Raw genomic sequence first — 20,684 nt, forward strand, 5'->3', positions numbered from 1 at the left:
GAACACTCCACCAAGGGAAGAATCTGTTGAACTCTCATCTCCACACACTCGTGAGTTTTCCTTTGGCAGGTGAATGGTAAGCTGTATGATTAAAGCTTGCTTGCTCTCAGCTCAGGCCCTACTGTCCTCATGATGTGAGTGAAGAAGGCTCAGGCAGATGCTGGTGATGCAGGAGTGTGTGAAGGTACTGATAAGCTTAGTCTGTGCACAAATAAGGAAAATTTTGATTTCAGTTCTGTTTCATAGGTGAGATGTCAGGGAGCATTTACTGTATAGGGTGGCCATGCAGACATGCAGCATCCAGGGGGTTTATACCCAGAGACTGATTCTGAGCAGTGCAAATGCAAGGATTAGAGGTGTAGAAATGTGAGGAGGGGGAGGCATTTTGAGCTCCTAACAGACTTCTGTGCAGGCATGGGTAAACAGGGTAACCCAGAGCTTGCTGGGTGCCCAAAGGCAGGCTGTGCCTCTGGCTGCTGTGCTGGGAGAGGAACATCAGCACATGGAAAGAAAGTTCAATGTTTTGAAAGGTCAAAACATTGAGTCAAAACAGGTGCTCTGTCTCAGCAGCTGGAAGATGTTACAGCTCCAGAACAACTCCCTGCCACCAGCACTGCCAGCCCTCTATAACTATTTCTGAAAATCTTCTGGTTCAGATGAGTTCTTAGCTTTAGTGACCTGATTTGGAGGATTTAAAGTTCAATATTTCTACCTGTGCTAATTCTTTATGGGCATTACTCTCACCTGGCTCGAGCTCTGACTGTGTGTGTTAGCCCGAAGCTTTGGCTGTACAGCGACATTTCCAAATTATGAAAGGCTGGGTTGGAAGTGCCCCAGCTACTGTGGCTTAAATCTGTATTTCATTAGCAACAAGGGATCTGAGCTATTTCAGGTGACCAGTACTGAATCCAGTCCTACCTCAGTGCTGAAGCACTGGGGGACAGCAGTTGGATCAGTCTGTCTGTGCTGTCTTGGTGTTTATGCTTTGGACTGTCATAGTAACAAACCCCAGGAGCAGCCCCTTGCCAGGATGTCCTGTGGCCTTGCTGGGATGTCACAGGATGGTCAGTGACAAACCCATGCTCCAGCCCCAAGGCTGGACTGTGGGCAGAGGAGCAGCCCTGTAGTGTTTGGAATAAAAGTTCTGTTTCACACCTCTCTGGAGCAGGAGCTTGCTCCTGCCAGCCAAAGCCCAAATTCCCTCCTCAGCCAGGATGGGAGTAGGGAGGGGATCCCACAGACCCCGCTAAGCCCCTGAAAATACACACTAGGAAACTTGAGACTCCCACCTGGCCCTGGGCTGGGACCAGCCTGCCAGCTTTCCTCTTCTGAACTCTTAAAATGATCCCTGTCTCCCTGAAGTGCCAAAAGTGTTTGTAACAGCTTAACTCCAAGAGCTGCTGAAGGGAAAGGGAAGGAAGGGGATGAGAGCACAGCAGAGATATGGCCACCCTGCAGCTCTTTTGAAAGGAATAAAGTGCTGAAGCTCACACTGCCCCTGTCCCACAGCTTGGTGTCCCACTGCCTCCATCCCCTTGTGCCAGGACCTGCCGTGCTCCAGGGCCATGGAGGAGCAGGTGCAGCAGGAGATGCCATCAGCCCAGTGCACAGGTCAGTCCTTGGCCATGAGACTCCAGAGATGAGATCATGCCAGGCTCTTCCTAGGCTAGAGGAGGCCGCTGGGACCTCTCAGGCTGTCCTCAGCTGCTCCTTCACTCTAAGAGCATTTAGAGATGTCATTAATATCTCTTGGTGATGGTTTTCCACAGGAGGTCACCACCCCATGCAGGAGGGAGAGGTGTTCAACACGCGATACCAGGTGCTGCACAAGCTGGGATGTGGCACCTTTGCCACTGTCTGGCTGTGCCAGGACATGAGGTGAGGGACTGAGTGCCATTCAGGGAGGTGGGAAGGAGTGGCTGATGTCCTGGGCGGGGCTGGCCCCTCTTGCAGAAACAGCAGAGCGCAGTCTGGGAGCATGCCAGGCATCCCTGAGCACAGGGAAAACCTGACAGCAAGATCAGTGGTGTGCAATGAGCAGAGCTGGTCCCCAGAAACCAAAGAATGTAAATAAGGTGGGATCAACCTTTGCTCTACATTTTTTTTTTCTTGTTTAGACCCTGCAGTATCCATGTTCTTTTTCTCTCCAGTCTCTTGCTGGTCCCTGGGGCAGTTGTGCTGCCAGATGCCAGCAGGAGGAATGCCCATGGGCCTGGCGTGCTGCAAACCGAGGCCAAGGGTGCCTGCAGAAGGGCAGCACCTTCCCAGAAGAACACCTGGGGAGCCCAGGGCTGGCTGACTGGGAGAAAGGGAAGTGCTGCTGGTCAGGGCCACTGACATGCACTGGCTGACAGCTGTGGTTCATTTCCCAGGAGGAAGAAGCAGGTAGCTGTGAAGGTTCTGAAAAGCAGGGAAGGCTTTGCCGAGAGTGCCCAGGATGAGGTTGCTTTTCTCCGCTGTGTAAGTGTATAATGTGGGTCTGTGCTTTGCTCCAGCGGGTGGCCACTGAGTTCAGGTTTGAGTATCAGCCTCATCATCCCCTCTGACTCCAGGTGCCAGTCCAAGGAGCTAGGTGGGGAATAGGAAAAAAAACCCGAAAGCTGGGGAATTAATAGAAATCACCCTGGCTCAGCACTGGCCTCTGAAACAGGCATTTTCTCCTTCCTGCATCATACTGGGACACGTCCCACTTGCCCTGTCAGCCCATTTCTTTAAGCTGAGACTGAAATCCAGTAAAAAGGAGGAATCTGCAGAGTGATAAGGTGGATAATCAACAGAAGAAGGTGGTAATGCTCTTAAGCAGGAGAGAGGAGCATGTCTACTGTACCTGTATCATTCTCAGAGGAACATCACTCAGAGGACATTGCTGTATCACAACACTGATACTGAAGTAAAAGGAAATATCTGCAATAGAAAAAATATATGATGTACCGAAACACAATAAACATCTGAAGTCAGAAAGATTCTCCTGGCCTCTGCTAATGGAGGTGATAATTAGGTGCCTGTATCTGGGTTGTAGCAAGTTGCCTTTGCAGTTGGCTTGAACTGCTAGTTCTAAAAATTCTGTATTTTTAATCACTCTGTGGCCTTTCTCCAACAGGTTTGAGAAAGGTTTAGTTAGCACCTGTAAATCTGTAGGCCCTATCTAAAAGGAGATGAGCCAGATGCAGTGATGCAAGAGGAAGTACCAAGTGGCACTAATTTAATGTAATCAGAGGGCTGCTTTTCCACACATCAGCACAACCCTGTATAGAGAGTGAGCCTTACCCCTGATTTATTATTAATTCTGAGAGACATGCCTGCCCATTCAGCAGCACACAGCTGTTTCCCAAGGCTTGTTCCCACCAGCACTGGGGCTTAATGCCTGCAGAGCTGCCAGAAGAGATGATCTGGTCTCTGCTTTCAGGGCTGTTCACTTCTGTTGTGCCTGAACAAACCTTCTGGCACTGGTGCAGGTGGATCTGGCATCTGCAAAATGAACCAAACCAAAACCCTGGCAGCTGTGGCCATGAAGAGAGAAAAAACCAGCATGAATTGCTGTACCAGGATAAGTGCTCTGGAAGAGCAAGCCCCTGGTGCTCCTTGTCACACAGGTGTGTGGTGCTGAGGGTGCTGTAGCACCTGTGCCTGGAGGTTCACTCAGCACAGTACCCTGGGCCAACAGCACATGTCCAGGTGGGTGTAAGGACAAGCCGAGCACAGGGTGCTGCTCCCACTGAATGCTCCCCTGGTCTGTTGCAGTTTCCAGCTGCAGATTTCTCGGGTCAAGGAAGGATGATGTTTGTGTGGGCAGGAATTCTCAGTGGTTTTACCTTGAACCCTTACAATCCCCTGTGAGATTCAGTACCTGCAGCCCCCTGTAACAAGAACTGTCCCTAGTCACCCATGTGCTGTTTGAAGAACCATCTCTGCTTTGTTCTTGGACCTACTACACGCTGGGTTTGAAGACCCCTGGCCCTAGTACAAAGATGTGTTCACCTCCTCCAGTATCCCTCCATATCCTATAGATCACTTGCCCACAGCCAGCCCTTTTCCAGAACAAAGAAGCCCCCTTCACTGGGTTCTTCCAAATGTGGAAGCTGCTCTCTACCCTGATAAGACAAGTAGCCAAAGACAGCCACAATGTCTCTGCCACTCTGCAACCCCTTAAGGGAAATTGCTGAAGGATTGGTGTGAGGCAAAGGAAATGGACAGCCACTGATGCTGGGAGCAGGGAACCGTCTTCTTGGGGGAATCCCCTTCCAGCACAAGCAGGACCACTTTCTGGGTCTGTCTGGAGAGAATAAGCAGCAGGAAATGTGCTAAATACTGTCAGCAGGATTGGTGTGAGTCGTTTTGATGTTGTGACTGTGATGGTCCTATCTGGTCAAGAGAAGACAAAACATGCAGAAACTCCTTCCTGGTTTTCCTGATGTTGTTTTCATGGGATTTGTCACAAAGTGCCAGAAGAGAAAGTCTGTCAGACAGGATAAAAGGTGCAAAGTGTCCTTGTGCACATTAATGTCTCTGATTGCAGCTTTCTTGGAATCCTCCCCCTCAGGTAAGCTGCATGAAGAAGAAGGACCTGGCAGGAGAAAACATCATCTGCTTGTTAGACGACTTCAGAATGATTGGAGAGAATGGTTTTCATATCCTTCTGTGGAGAGTGCTTTTCTGGGCCAGCAAAGCCTGGACTTGCCTTGGAAAGCCACAGGATGGTGTAAATCTGAGTGCTATGCTGCCATGAGGACGATGAGCAGGGCTGCAGCTGGACCAGGGCACATGGGCGTGGCTGGAGGGGAGAGGCTGAATCAGGAGGTATTTGGTTGCTTTGATGAAAGGCAAAGGGTTGGTGGTAACACCTTTCCCTGTTAGTGAATCCCTAACTCTTTCCCACATGCTTGCCTGGTATTTGAGGTGCTGGGTCCTTCCATTCGATGTCTGATGGGAAACTACACAGCCCAGGGACTGCCCTTGCCTTTTGTGAAAAAGTCTTTACAGCAGGTGAGAGCTCAGCTGCAATCAGGCAAGGGTGCCAGGGGGCTGTTGGCTGTGGGACATGCCACAGTCTTCCTCCCAAGGGGAAGGACTTGGGTGTTACTGCCTAAGCCTGCAGCCTCCTCAGGCTTGGGATGGAGTCAGGGCCATGAAGTGCCAAAAGCCTGCAGACATACACCAGGGAGTCAGGGCTGGCACTTCTGTTCCCATCAGCTCACTAATCATTGGGGTCTCTGCTGCTTGTAGAAGTAGCAGGGGACAAACAACCTGCCATAGTTCTAATTCTTGTGGGCAAGCCATCTCTGCCCTCCTGCTGCCTGGAGAAGTCTCCTCTGGCAGTAATGCCAGACTGCTGGCACTTGCCTTGGCATCCAGCCATGGGTAGCACTGTCAGCTCCAGCAGCTTTCTGCATGGTACCACTGAAGGCTGCTCAAGGTCTCCCTCCCATCTTTACATGAATTTCTAAATTGCTGATTTGGTCAGCTGGTTCTCTTTCCATGTTGAGGTTTCCCTGTGCAGAGCTAACTTTTCCTTCATCCCCTGTAAGGATGTGTTGTGCCTATTTAAAAGATGGTAAAAATTGAGTTTCTTCAGGGCTGGCTCTGTTTAAGGAATGGGAAACCTGAGTGAGGCCTCAGAATAGTTAAAATTACTTTTTGCCTCTCGTGCTGAGATTTATCAGAAGTCTGCACACTTGCCAAGATGAAGATTTGCTACCCTGATTCCTGTGCCCTTCTAGGGATACTAAGAAAGAAAATTGCTTCTTCCTTCATCCAGTTTTCTGTAGTAGCCTCTCCTTTCTCTAAAGAAGCTCCACTAACACCTGAGTAAGCTACACAAAAATGTAGTGGCATTACCTCTGTGCTCCATTTTAAACTCAAGCTTTTGCTTGATATATTTTCTGCTTTAATTGTAAAATCTCAGTTCTGTTTTCCCCCTCCAGATCAGCACCGGGGCAGTATTTACTTCTGATTCATTCCAGTTTAGTTATTTAAATGTTTCCCCACATTTCACAGTTACCATTTAAGGCTGATATTTCCCTGGGGCTGGTGTTCATCCCAGAATAGAATTTGATAATACAGAGAATATTTACCAGTCCTTTATGACTGACCAGAGTGTTAAAAAACAAACCTAAATCTCCCCATAGCCTTTTCTCTGTTATTGATTTCTGATAATGAGTGTTCATTTCTGGTAGGTGTTATATCTCCCCTGTGACAGGCCAGGCTCTCCCTGCTGTATCACAAGCTGTTCTTTCCCTACATGGTTCTACTGCAGGGCCCTGAAATCCTCTCTCTGCACTCACTCATGGTCTCTCCCCCTCCTGTCTGTGTTATCCTGTGTCGTCTTCTTTCCTTGTATGATGGGACACCCTCCCATGCCTCTCATTGACACCAATCCCTTTACATGTCACTGTCATTCAAATGGAAGTTGGGGGCTAGTTATAATCAGTGGCAAGGCACAGAGCTCCCAGGACACAACAGCCATCCAAACAAGAATGTTTTTTCAGGAGAAAGTTCAGCTTTGTAATCATAATAGCCTCCTCATAGCCCTATCCTTCTCCCACCTCCCTGGGCTTGCCCATCTGTGCTGGTATCTGTGGATTGTCACACTGCCTCTTGCTGTGTGTCAGCCCAAACAGCCCTTTCCTCACTGGGCTGTCCAGGCCTCCGCTTGCTCCTGGGGCTCTGCTGCCGTGTGGGGTGATGAAACCCTTGTGCCTGCTCCCATAGGCCACCCCAACAGGAAACCTTTTATTGCCAGGAGTTACCACCAGTGCTCAGACTGTACCTGTCCTGCACTCCCGCTGTGCCTGCCCGCTCTGGCAGCTGCTGGGGCAGGAGAGGCGGTGGGGACCCTGTCAGGGCTGGTGTGACAGTGCTGCCTCATTGGCCAGGTGCTGGCAGGGCTGCACTTCCTGCACAAGTGCTGCCGCATCATCCACGCAGACATCAAACCGGAGAACATCCTGCTCTGTGGGCGCAGCAAAAGACTCCAAAGGCTTCTCATGGCTACACTCCACTGCGACCAGGGAACAGGAGGGAGGCTAAAGGGAGCAGGTGAGCACTCCAGGGCTTTTTTAACAAAAAACTGACTTAGGTGTTTATTGGCGGGAGAGAAATGAGAGGCAGCAGGTATAGATACCTTAGGAAAGGTTTACATCTCCTACAACAGCCAGTACAAAACATGATAGCCAGTATAAAACATTATAGCCAGCTTATGCTGCTGAAATTCCTCTCCTTTCTCTGCTTAACACAAACACCTTGAGGCTGGGCTCAAGGCACCTACAGGAACGTGGTCCTGCAGGTGGGTTTGTGTGAAGGACAACTACAGGTCATAGATTTATGATGGGGCTGTCAACAGAACCTCAGAGCTCACTCTCAAGGCTTTAGGTACAGGATAGTTCCACGTGTCTGATGTTTTCAGCTGCTGAAAGGTTTACATACAAAAAGGCTTGATCAGAAAGCTGTATGACACTCCTGCTCTTTATTTCCCTTATTTCTGAGGTTTGTGGGAGACTTGTATGTACTACTAATCTTCAAGGCCTTCTGAGACATAATTTAGGTGCACAGAATGGTGCGAATATTGAATAAGATGTAGGGCTGGAGAGTTTCACGAGAGATTATCTCATCTTCCAGCAATGAGACCTTTCACATTATCCTTGCACTGTGTTCTCCTGTGAGCATTTCTCCCATGACAGTGTTGTTTTGTCTCTCAAACTCTGGGGCAATCAGGGAATGCTAAATTAGTGACCGAGTCTTTTGCTTGGAGCAGAAAAGCACAGTATTAAGCATAGGCTGACAGCTCACTGTAAAGCACTAAACCAGGAATTACCTTTTTCTGGGATCATATGGAAGTGTAACATCCACGTTGCTTGCCAAGCAGGCTGTATCCAAGGTCTGTGACAGCCAGGGTTGCTGAAGGCTGAGGAGAAATTACAGATGTTTTGGTTCTGACTGGTGCTCTCCTCTGGGCCCACAGTAATTTAACCTTGGTGCTAGAGGAACCCTGCAGCAGGACAGGAGCATATGGTCACACTGTTCCACTCCAAGCTACTGTTCTCCCAAATATTCTCTTATGTTTTTACTGGATATCAGGTCTTTTTTTGTGTTCCTTCAAAAAAGAGGGGTGGCATTTGATTTATGATAAAAAGTATTTAGGAGCTTTTAGGCCAAGAAACTTTAAGGGAAGGCAGACATACCTCTCCTGTGGTAAGTGTACCTGCTGGTACAGAAAGACCTGATTTCTCTTTGTCCTTTCCATCTAGGAGGTGATCTTGGCAATCAGTTGGAAGAATCTGATTTAATGAGCATAGAGGTGAAAATTGCAGATCTAGGAAGCGCATGCTGGACAGTGAGTCTGCTCCAGGTCTCAATCCCGTGACAATGTGGGATGCTGTGTGCTTCTTTCCATCCCACACTGTGTCTGTCTGTCCCTTTACAGCTGAACAGCTATTTCAGAGATGCTGATATTGGGGGGTGTTGTGTTTGCCACTCTCAGCTCCAAGCTGTGCATGGTCTTCCTGAGCCACTGTCAGTTTTGGATGTTTCTCCAGCTTGCAGTTAGTCCCTACAATTAGAAATGTATAACTACGTTCAGTGTGAAATGGTGGGAGGTAGATTCCCACTGGTGTCAGTGGGGCCAGGAATGTGCTGGCTGAGCCCTGTGCAGAGCTGAGAACACACATTCATTTGTGTCCCCAATGTCCTGTCACTGCACAAGAAGCTTGTGACCACCAGTGTTGCTGTGACTGGTTTAAGGAGTTTGTTTCTGTTTTAGTACAAGCCTTTTTCCAAGGAGATACAGACCCAGCCGTACCGGGCCCTGGAAGTGCTTCTTGGATTAGACTACGGCACACCTGCGGATATCTGGAGTACAGCCTGCCTGGTAGGACGGGGGACAACACTGCCTGTAGGGGAGGGGACAGACCTCACCTGGCCAGGGCAGCATGTCCTTAGCATTCACCTGTCCATGTAAAGAAAGCTTCCTTTCAGAGAAGGCAAAAGGGGTTGTTGGAACTCATTCATTTTAGGGCAAAAGTCTGCTGCTGGTACAAGCCACTCCTAATTTAGTTTAAATTCTAAGGCAATTCACACTCCATGTAGATTAGCTCAGAGGCTTGCCTGCATCAGGCACAGGCTGCTTTTCATCCTGATAGAGCTAAAGGTGTGTTTTAGTGTGGTACAGATCAAGCCAGCGTGAGTATTTCCACATTTTAGGATCAGTTTTGGGTGATAAAGAGGGCAATATCAATTGGTGGGCAAGGAAAACTCCAACACAATTAGTGAATTAACAGTGCTACTCCACTTCTAGGCATTTGAAATGGCAACTGGAGAGTGTCTATTTGATCCTCAACCTGGGAAATACTTCTCCAGAGATGATGGTAGGACTCCATGAGTTTTATTCATTTCACTGACAGAAGTGTCACAGTCTATATCTAAATTTGTCTTCCCTCCCTCCATCTAGATCATGTTGCCCGTATTATTGAACTCTTGGGAAGAATTCCTCCTCAAATTGTTTTCTCATGGAACAAGTCAACAAATTTTTTCAGCAGGCCAGGTAAGAACTGGCATAATGAAGTTTATTTTAAAAATCACTGCAGATCTCAGACATACTCCTACTCAGCTCATGGTGAACTCCCCCAAAAGTTACTCACACAATGCAGGCTACAGGCAGAGATGGAACACTAATGGAAATTCCATAAAGAGCAGTAACACTCCCTGCCCTGCCCACTTTGCAATCCATGAGCGTTCCAGGGATGAATGCAAAATCCTTAAAAATGGTCATAGCAAACACCAAACGGGGAAAGCATTTCCATTATTTCTCCTTTGGATTTGGAGAAAATTGAAATACAGAGAGGAAACAGTTCCATGCCAGGAAGGCTGAGGAGTGTGTAACAGGCTGCACTTCACCCGTTCACTGATAGAGAACAATGATGACCAGGAATAGGACACTCATATCCTTCCACTGTGGCTGCTATATTTAGTCTTCTGACCCAACTGAAACATCTCTTCTGTTTTATTCTCCCCAGTTCCTTTTCCTTTGACTCATGAGTCTTGAAACCCTTCTTTGACCACAAGGCATCACATGACTCCACCCTTCTGCAATTTGGCCTATCATCCTTCTCTGCTTTCATGCTTGCTAGCCTACCCACAGTTCATTCAGTGCTTAGTACTGGTCCCAGGCTGGAATTTAGCAAGCACCTCCCTGTACATCCACATCCTTTGCTCACACTTATCTCTCCTATGCTGCTCGAAAGAAATGAGTCAAAACTAGTTCTACATTCACTCTCCCTGTGAACCAAGCAGGCCTGACCACACATGCCTAACTTGAATCACTGTATTTACACCGTGCACTCCCCAGGACGAGGGTTGCTTCTCGCCCAGTCATGCACTCTGCTGGGCCCCACAGAGCTGGCTGGCATGTAACAAATTCAACAAAAGTCTTGAGAGCTCTGACACTGAAATAGCATAATGCATCTGGGTGCCTGTGGGCAGGCACAGGGTACAAGCAGCAATGGCTCTGGCATGGTTATTCTGGGAACACTGTGTGCGCTCTTGGCACATTCTCACCTAAGAAAAGTACTCAGGAACAGGGAGGCTTCAAACACTAGCTTGAAAAGGTGGTTCCTGAGAATCACCCGAGAGCCGAACCTGCAAGGGGAAGCGCAGGTGGAGCTTACAGAGATAATTCCAAGAAGGCGGCAAAGAGCTTTTGGGATGCTTTGGGTTAATTCTGAGGCGAGGCGCGGTAGCCTCAGCCGTGCAGGTGTGACTGAGGCGCTGTGCCTACGCTGTTTCTGCCAGGCGCGCTCCTGCGGCTCTCCCGGCTCTTTCCCCGTAGCCTCCCCGGCATCCTGGCGGACCGGCACGGCTGGACACCGCAGGAGGCGGCCGCCTTCGCCGCCTTCCTGCTGCCCGCGCTGCACTACGCGCCCGAGCGCCGCGCCAGCGCCGCGCAGAGCCTGCGGCACGCCTGGATCGCCGCTCCGTGACCCGACCCGGCTGTCCCCCCCTCGCGGCACCGCGGGACCCGCCGCAGCGACCGCACCGCCCTCCCTGGGGGCGACGGGGCCGGGCCGGCTGTCACGGCGGGGGCGGCTGCCCGCCCGCAAGCCCCGTGCGCCGCCTCCGCCGAGCGACCCCGGAGCGGGGCGGCGGCTGCGCAGCCCCGGCGTGATCCCGCGGCTTCCTCCGCGCCCGGGCTCCGCTCTCTTCCTCCCGCGGCCCTGCAGCGCTGCGGACCGCACGCATCGCTCACTGCGAGTAGCCGCAGACGCGGTACACGGGCACCGGAACCGGGCGGAGCCCCTCGGCCGAGCTCGGGCACCGAGCGCCGCGGGGCCCCTCCTGCCCGGCTCGGCCGCCCCTCCTACCGCGGAGGGACCGTCCCTCCGCCTCACTGCCCCGCGGCCTTTGTTCGGGGCTCCAGGGACAGCGACCGGCCAGCTGTTGGAGCGCTGGCCCCGCCGGCCCGGCCCGAGGAGGGGCGGTCTCAGCGCCGGGCAGCCCCGCCGGGACCCCGCGACGGGACCCCCGGCCCAGCCCCCCTTCCACTCAAAGCCGCGCGCGCGGACGTGCCGAGCGGCAGGCCCCGCGCGCGCGCCGCCGCGCAGGCGCCCTGCGCCCGCCTCCGCCCAGAGCTCCCGGCCGCCCCCCGCACCGCCCCTTCGTTCTGCCACGTGTCCCGACGCGGGAGTCGCCCCGCGCCGAGCGATCGCGCCCCGCCGGCCCCGCCCCTCGGCACGTAGCGCGGCTCGCCCGGCGGGCGCTGCCGCAGCCAGCCCGCCCGCCCCGCATCGCGTCGACGCTGCCGGCGGCCGCCCCCCGCTCTCCGCGCCGAGTGGCAGCACCGCGCGCCAATGGGGCGCCGGGACCGTGGGGCGCGCGGCGGGGCTGACGCGTGGAGCCCAATGAAACGGCAGCAAAGGCGGGGCCGCGAGACGAGATCGCCAATGGCGAAGGCGGGGGGGCGGGGCTGTGACGGCGGCGGGCGCCCCGGCGGGGCGGGACGCGGCGGCGTGACAGCCAACAGGGAGTGGGGTGGGCGTGCCTGGGGCGCCCCTGGCGCCGGCGCCGGGGATCCCCGTGTACCCAGTGCCGTTTCCGCCCGGCCCGGGGAGAAGCCGCCGCTGCCGCCGGGGGAGGGGCCGCCGCTGCCGCGGCTGAGCGCTCGCTCTCGCCGGCTGCCCGGGACACGCCGTGGCGCCGAGCCGGGCCTGGTGCCGCGCAGGGGCCCGGGGAACGGGCCGGCCAGGTAGGCGCGAGCAGGCGGGAATCGGCCGTACCCGGCGGCGGGAGGGAACGCTGGGGCGGGCGGCTGGGCGGACGGCCGCGCGGCCCGCGGTCTGACGCTCTGCTCTGCGCTGCCTTGGCAGCCCGGTCGGCAGCGCCCCGCCGTGCCCCCGGAGACCCGGCCCGAGCTGACCCGGTCCGGCGCGGTGTGCGGGCATCATGGCGGGCCCGGCGGTGCGCGGGCTTGGGACGCTGCTGGCCGGTGCAGTGCCAGGGCCGGAGTCGGGGCTGGAGCCGCCGCGGGGCTTTGTCGGTGAAGGCGAGCGCCGGGGAAGCCCCGCTGCAGCCCGGCCTTCTCCGCGCCCCCGTGTCCTCGCATTGTCCCGAGGGGCCGCGGGGGTCGTTGTCCGGCTCGGGGCAGCCTCCGGGCTGTGGCTGCCCGCCCCGAACCGCCGGCCCCTCCAGGCCTCGGTGGAGGCGGTGTTTGACCTGCATTTTCTGCTTTCTCATGGTGCCCGCGCGGCGCCTTCCTCCGTAACCCCTGTTCCCGGCGCCGGCGGCTGCAGCGCGGATCCTCCCGCATTTCCTCGCCCGTCACCGCGGCCGCCGCCGGCGCAGGGGGGGTTCCCCGCCGCGCTTCCCGCGCCCCGTCCCCTCTCCGACCCCCGACGGCACCGGCAAGGTCACTGTTGACCGGCGGCTCGTCCTTGGGTGCCGGTGACCGGAGTTCACCCGCCGGGCCGGGTGGGGAAGCGGCGCCGGGCAGTGTCTCGCCGTCCCGGGGGAGGGAGAGAGGCGAGGCCGCGTGTGGCCCTGTGGAAGCGGGGGAAATGGGTGTAGTAGCGGGGGGGGGGTGGTTCGGAGCCCCTTCCCGGCCGTGCCCTCGTGTTCCTCTGAGACCAGCTGAGATCCTGGGTGCGCTCTTGGGGGGAAGATCGTGTTCTGCGGGGCTGGAGAGGTCACGGGGTGCTGCAGGGCTCCTGTGGCTGCTGCGGGCTCGGGCCATGATGTAATGAGAGCGTTGGGGTACGGCGGGGGCGAATCTCTCTCCTTGGGTGAGGGAAGAACTTGATATTGGTGTCTGGTTGTGCTGGTGCATTATGGATTTCAGGCAGTTGCCCCCACCCTGGCTGGGTGTTGCTGCCGGAATCTAAATCCAAAAAAGGAATTTTTTTTTTTTTTTTCAATAATCAGAGATTCCTCTTTTCACTTGTATAGGAAATACTAGGATTTCTTTTTTTCTTCTTCTTGTGGTTGACCCAGGAAGTCATCTTGTTGCCGGCATTCAGGGTTTTTTTTTTTTTGCTGTAGAGGTGCAGGGAGGAGGGTGTTGCTGTGCTCTGGATCCTGTGGGTAAGCGTTGAAGGCAGTGACAGCAGCTGCTGTTGGCTCTGGAGCTCTGGTTGCTATGAGAAAAGCTTCACTAGACTTGGCTGCTATCTCCAGGGAAGGACAGCAGAGCAGCCTCCATTAGTGTGGTGGTAGAGGGATGGCTCACTCCTGTTCAGCAAAGGACTTTACTTTTTGGGCTGTTTATACAGGCCTAAAGCAGGAGCAGGGATATGTTTTGGTCCTGTGGGACAAAAATGTCCAAGGTGGGTTTCATCGCCGGTCTTGAGTTAATGGAATTGCATTAAAGTGTGGGTTAGAAGCCCCAAGTTACCCTTTCCACATATTTTGGTCTGTGTGAAAAGTAGGGCAGCAAGAATTGATATGATCTTCCTGTGAAGTGAAGGCTGCAGTTGTGTCTTTTTTGAACTCCAGTCTCCTTTCCAGCCAGTAACAGAGCCAGATGCTTTTCTTATTGTTTGTATGTCTCCTTCCTCCCCTCCCAGCGCCTGGGCCCCACTTGCCTTATTGACTGGAATTTCTGCTGTGTGCAGTGGGTGTGTGCAGCAGACACCAGCCTGCTAGTGCTGAGGAGGGATTTTCCATTCACAGACCAGGGAACTGTCAAAATAAAGTCCCGACTCAACTTTAGGACTGGAAACAGAAAGTGGGGAGAGGTGTTTTCCTCTGCTGCAGAGTACAATTTATTCTCTGAGCTTCTTACATGCTTTTATGTCAGAACGTATAGGAAATGTTGCTCTGCTGTGGAATAGGGAGGTAAAACTCCTGTGGATAATGGGAAAGATTCCTCCCTTTCGGTTGACTCAAATGCTTGAAGGAACAGTTTGCAGGAGGCCATTTTTGACGTGACTCTGTATTGTGGAATCTGCCAGCTCCCATCCACACTCTGTCTGCCTGACTGCAATAGCTTCCTTTTTTTTTTTTTTTTTTTTTTTAAAGGAAGAATGAGTGCCTTTCTTATCTGCTTAACTAACCATTTGGCACTGGCCCCTGTCTGTATGATACTGTGCTGTCGAGTTAGAGCTATCAGCATATTCCAGTTCGTTTGTTAGAGATGAAACTGTTAGTTGAGGTATGCAGCATGGGAATACATTAGCATTAGAAAACACTGCCATCTTTGTAAACTAACACCTATCATGGGGAGCCCCTTGCCCTGGCCTGAGTTACCCAACTCAGAATTACCGTGAGCTCGAAGCAAAAAATTCCACGACCAGAATAATGTGAGAGATTAAAATATGCCCTTAAATCCGCTTGACTGGCAGCAATCATGTGGTGGATGCCAAACTCTGAGTAGCTTTTATACTTGAGGATCTGTAGCACACAATTTGCCTCACAAGATGGGGGGAGCAACTTTTAACCCCCTTAAAGTGCATCAGTCTCTGGGGCTGGAGGTGTCATCTGCAGCCTGACCTGGAGTGACATGACACCAGTACTGAACTCTGAATTTTGTGAGTATGAAAATTCTTGTTTTAATGAAATACAGAAAGTGATCTTCATGGCCCTTTAGTCTTTGTTTACAGTCTCTCTGTAGGTTGTTTACAATCTCTCTGTAGGTTATAATGGGGAATTGGTCCATTGCCTCACATTCTGTTGGATAACTGGCACTGCTTTGACAAGGCCCTGGCTCTTCATTTTACTGTCAAATCCCAAGTGACCTGAAAGTAATATTCCTTAGCTAATGTTGTCTGGTATTTCCCTACTGCAAGGTGGGGTGATGAAATCCCATGTACATTTGAATCACTTTTTAAAAAGAGCCTCAGTTACTGCAAGATTTTATTGTAAAACTAACAGGTCAAAGTTGAAAAAACAGAGGAAAGGGATGGCATTGAACTGGAATCTCAGAACATGCAAAAGTTATGCTCTTTTTTTCTGGAGGGAGAAAACCCAACCAGTGATCATGGATTTAAATTTTCCAAATGTTCCTTGAAGTAAAAAAAACCCATTTTTAATTCCAGGTGCAAAGTGTGCAAGGGAGAACTAAATGTGTGGTGTCCCAGACATGTAATTTATTAATCTGTCCAGTCTGTGCTTTCTCCCATTTTGGATGATCAGACTTTTACAAACTTGTGTTGAATGATGTGATGAGATAAAAATGTTTCTATCTATTCTGGCAATATTAAAACAAACATAATGACTGTTCAGAGGTTTGAAAATTCAAAAATCATTGTTCTCATGACATTATTGCTGTATTACAAAAGCACATTTGTGCTTTTACTCTGGTGCTGCTTGTGTGTGTAACTGAAATTTTGCCAATGAAATGCTGTGTTGTGTGCAGTGTATGAGGAAGATTGCAATAGGCAAACTGTTCTTTATGTGTACAAGATGTAGTAGCAATGCTTGAGTTGAAATGTTAAACGTGCTTAAGTGTATCGTGTGTAAGCTGTTAAGTCTTAGTTGCCCCTATGAAACTTCAGCTGTTATTTGATTTTAAAATAAAAATTGTGTTGTGTTTTACTTGTCTATTTAGTTTTTTTTTCCCCTCTTCCAAATTAAAAGAAAAATAGCTATGGGAATTACAGCTGTTACAGATTCTCTAGCCAGTCTTTGGCTCCCATGACTAACTTGTGGCAAGAGTTAGTGCACAGTAAGTTTGCACTTGCATTGTTAGGGGCGGGTTTGTATAAATCTGTCTTAACCTAAACCTTTTGCTTACTTTGATCATGCAAAAAGCCCCAGACCATAATGCAGCAAGAATTCAGCATTTTGAAACTGTGGGAGCTGAGATTTTTTTCCATTTTTTTCCTTTTAATTCCTTTTTGAAGTTGCTTGGGGGATCTTGGTTAGGGTTGGTTTTTTTTCCACAGGATTTGCTATTTTGGTGGCAATTTTCCAGTATTCCTGTAGCAAATCAGCTGAGCTGCAGCCCCTGTCCCTGCTGAGCAGGGAGAATGTGCAGTGCTCCAGGCCTCCCTGCTGAGCTCACACAGGGGTGGGACTTGCTAAGCTGCTGAAATCGCAGCTAATGCCCACTGAGCATGCTGAGAAACAGTTTTTCAACTGCTCCTAGTTTAAATTTTTTTTCTATAATTAGCAAAGATGCTCTTTGTCTTGAAGGATGATCTATGGGACAAATCAGGAGGTTCTGGTTCATCATTCCCCTTCCCCCCTCCCAAGCCAGTGGTGAAGTAGTATTTTCCTGCAACAAAAATAGCTAAAGAGATTTTTTCCTCATTTCAACCGATGAGTCTGAACTTGAAAAGCTGTAGCCCAAAAAAAGAAACCTTCAGCAAATAATAGTCTTAATGCTAGTTTCTGTTGCCACAAGTCCTATAGGAGCATTGATATGGTTCTTTAAATTGTAAATCTGCATCATTCTGATCCTTAAATCTAATTTAAATGCTAAAACAAGTAGAACAAACAAACTATATTTTAAATAATATATTTGAGAAGTAAAGTATTTCTTGGTGAGTTTTATTTTCCTCCTGCCAGACATGCACAAACCCCAATTATTTTAATGAGCAATATGGGAAATATTCAGCAAAGTGTACTGATGTACTGAGTCTTAAAGGTGGAAAAATGTGGGAGGATTTGTCAGCGGTTTGAGTGGCAAGCTTTTAGTGAGCGGGAGAAGTAATTTCTTTTGTGGTCAGGAATCAAATAGTCTCACATTCACCAAACATGAAGAAAAAAGGGGGGACTGAGAGAGAGGAACGTAGAAGAGTGGCATTGAGAAATGGTCAGGAATTTGACTTTTAGAGTGAAGTTCAGAAATTATCTGTTGTTTATGCTAAAGTGTGATCCTTATAAACTTGATAACGTAGACAGGTCTTGCATTCCTCCCTGAGGGTCACAGAAGGGCTAAGTTTAGCAAAGAGGAGGTATCCCAAACACTGAGATCTATCTAGTTTTCAAGGCAGCAAACTTTTCTGTTTTCATCATGTTCTAAACAAGCCTAGGGTTTGTTTTTTTGGGTTTTTTTTCCCTTACAAGCAGCCTTCTGAGGCAGAATGTGAGTTAGTTTTAAAACCAAAATGCCCTAAAATATTTCAAAGTAATTTCATAGTAGAAAGGTCACAGTGCTTTTGATGTGTTCATATTTAGAACATGATTACAATTGCAATCATACACATTGACAAGAAGATACTGTCTGGATTTGGTAGCTGCTCATTTAGTGACTCAGGCCTATTCCTGTTGTCCTCACAGAACTCATACCAGGGTTTTCTTCTGCAGCCTTGCTGATTTATAGGACAAAATGTTTTCAGTGACCGTGGCAGCAACCTGGAAAACAGTTTGAAGTTCTTTCTGGTGCTTTCCTTCTTACTTGACTTTAAAGCAAGCATTTGAAATGCAATTTGTTGATAGGGAAGGCGTGTGGGATCCTGCCACCGAACTTTTTAACAGAACATGCTTGCTGCTACTGATTCAGTAAAGGAAAAAAAAAGAAAGAAAGAGGATGCAACTTGGAGTTTTAGTTCATTGGAATCAGATTATGTGGCCTCTTGGTTTTACATGACTTTGAATCATGAAAATAAGTGGCAGAGAATTTTTGAGGATTATGTTGATGGTCATATTTGGATAAGGAAGCCCACATAAGACAGTGTGCTCACACTGTAGGACGCAAAGTCGCTTCTTGCTTCTGGGAGCAGAATATGGGAGATGCAGAGTTATACCTGGTGGAAGGATGAGACCAGGAAGACTGAAACTTCTCATCACAGCTCCAGGTAGTGCAGAGAATGGGAACAGAGGCATATTTTTCAGTATGGTCATGTTTCCCAGCGCTGCCTCTGCCCAAATTACATCTTTCTGGGAATGCTTTAAGTCAGATTTTAGGACTGGAACCCCTGCAGGATGCTGGTCTGGAAACTGCTGCCAAGGAGCAGTTCTCAACTGTTTTTATGGGAGAGAGTGAGGAGGTGAGAACGTATCCTTGCTTGTAGGCAGGAAGGAGTACACTGGGAAAAGTTTGAGAACCAGTGATTTGGGAAACTGAAGTGCCCTGGGGGTTCAACATGGAGCCCTTAAAATAGCATGCCTCAACCTGAGCTGCACTATCAATTTATAGATACTTGGAAGAGTGCACAAGCCTTTTGCATTTGTGTGGCCTTTAACTAAAGACACTAAAACATTATTATTTGCTGTGTTTCAGTGGCATTGAATTGGAATAGCTTATAATGTTACAAGAATGCTTTCAGTAATGTGGCTGTAGATTAACTTTTGCTACAGCTAAGATATGGAAGTTTCCTGTATAAATACATCTGAAGTGAACCTTTGAAGAAAGTTGACTGCTTGTTGGAGTTAAGTAGGCTGTGTTTGACTGGAGAGGAGACTGGCTTGCTGGTTCAAAGTTCTCTTGCAGTTTTATGAACTTAAGGATGTTGGGGTTCAAGATGGCCTGGAAGTTAAGAGGGAACAAGGATACTTGCAGGGTGAAAGTCAGGTTCTGAGCTTGTCACAAACTCGCTTTGTTGTGCAGTTCTTCTAATTTCCACCTCAGGCTTTGCTTGTATATGGAAATTTGTGTGTTAAACTGGAATGGGTGTTTGTGACGCACAGTATATTCATTGTACAGCTTTGTGCAGGTTTTTGGTGCACAGCAGTGTTCTATGGCAGTTCCGGCTGACAGCCCTGTTCTTCCCAATGTCACTTTTGCCTCTCTTCTGGCCCATGCCTGCCCCAGTAGCGAACTATTCAGGAAGATTACCATTCAGAAAACAAGTGCATTTCATTTTTGAAAGGAAGAGTTTTCTGCTGGCTTCTGCCTGAACTGCTTGTCTGTGGGGTCAGGTTAGCACCAGTGCAGGGAGGGATGGGGAGGCTGCACTGAAGCTGTGCCAGCTGAAGTCAGCTTGAAACTATTGCAGAACTGCACCCTGCGAGCGAGGTTACTCCGGGTGAAGTTACACGAGACAGCTGAGCATATCCAACTGCTCTGCTGCTGAATGGGAGAAGTTTTGTTCCCCCTTGCTCTCTCACCCAACGGGGAGTTCTGCCTTTTTTGTCTGCCAGCTCTGGTTCCTGCTGGATTCCTTTTCTGAACTCCTCCAGCTTGCTAGCCCAGCAGAAAGCTGTGTTGGGGTTATTTTATGTTTTGGGTTTTGCTGGATTTTTTTTTTTTGCCAAGATAACGAACTGAACTGGCTCACTGAGAGACTTGTCAGGCATCCAGAGCCCTCACAAAATAAATAGGGGAGGGCATATGGGTGGAAGTGCAGAGGATGTGGTGGGGACCAGAGAAGGGGAACAGGGTCTCCGCCTTTAAGTGCCGCACCCAGTGCGGCCAGCTCAGGCTGTCCCCTCTAACTTCACACTCCTCTGAAAGGAGAGTGAGCCACCATCCCTGCATGCTGACAAACCTGTGCCAATCCTGAGTTCATGCCCTTGATCATTGTGTGTGGACCGTTTTACTTAGACAAACCCTTAGTTCCCTGCTTGAAAATTGGTGATGTAGTCTTGCCTTCATCTGTTCTTGTTTGTCTGAGAAGCTGGTCAGATGTGAGTTTTAATGTAGGCTTGATCTGTGATGGTGGAGAAGTGTTACAGCCTAAGCTTGGTGCTTAACTGTTTCAAACGAGCAAAATATTGTAGGTATACTTTTGCAGAAAGTAAGTACAGCTGAAAGCTGGAGTGATGGTTCATTTTGGAAGATGGCAAAAAGTTAATTAGTATAAAAATATTACTAATCTGTGTAAGTAAGTGCATCACACATTATTTCTTTCTTTTTTTAAATTTTTTTTTAAACCTAGGAATTAGAAAGTCTCTATTTTGTATTTACTTGCCAGTTGTTACAGGTAATGAAATACCAAGGTGTGCAGAAAATTATAAATTACTGAAGATACACTGTCAACAGTATAAAAAAAGATCATGGTGTGAATTCCATATAACTTCACTGAAAATATATAAAGTGGATATATATATGACTGGAACAACACAAAAATGTAATTCAGCCAAGACCAGTTGCAGCAGAAACTTCAGTCCTATTTCTTTAATATGGAAAACTTGGTTATAGCAAATTTGAAATAAAGCAATTGTCTGTGCACTACAGATCCTGTTGTGTGCTGCTCACTGTGAGCTGAGGCTTTGTCTCTTACCTAGTGAGACTACTTGGTCTAACAGAACTTGAGGCAGCATTTTCGCTGTTTGTGTTTGAATAAAGGTATTTAAATGTTAGCATGTCATGACATCTC

The 20,684-nt window shown here is 49.6% G+C and overlaps 2 protein-coding genes across 5 annotated transcripts in view; both read left to right on the plus strand.

The window, feature by feature from the left end:
- Positions 1-1,565: 1,565 nt before the first annotated feature.
- Positions 1,566-10,970, plus strand: LOC311158882 (SRSF protein kinase 3-like; the record flags this gene model as incomplete). The annotated part of the gene is made up of 11 exons (XM_084214557.1): positions 1,566-1,611; positions 1,770-1,878; positions 2,373-2,460; positions 4,541-4,645; positions 4,897-4,983; positions 6,873-7,035; positions 8,244-8,329; positions 8,756-8,863; positions 9,290-9,359; positions 9,443-9,535; positions 10,783-10,970. 11 exons carry the CDS (start codon positions 1,566-1,568, stop codon positions 10,968-10,970), a joined length of 1,143 nt encoding a protein of 380 aa, XP_084070683.1.
- A 1,124-nt stretch (positions 10,971-12,094) lies between these two features.
- SETD5 (SET domain containing 5) overlaps positions 12,095-20,684 on the plus strand; it is a 64,335-nt gene continuing 55,745 nt past the window's right edge. For 3 of the 4 annotated variants that reach the window (XM_084214642.1, XM_084214644.1, XM_084214643.1), the window contains exon 1: positions 12,095-12,232. The gene's annotated coding sequence lies outside the window, so the exon portion shown is untranslated. The remainder of the gene's footprint in view (positions 12,233-20,684) is intronic. The other variant, XM_084214645.1, reaches the window with a different exon arrangement.

Source organism: Fringilla coelebs, assembly GCF_963513975.1.
Source record: "Fringilla coelebs genome assembly, chromosome: 13".
NCBI lineage: Eukaryota > Metazoa > Chordata > Aves > Passeriformes > Fringillidae > Fringilla > Fringilla coelebs.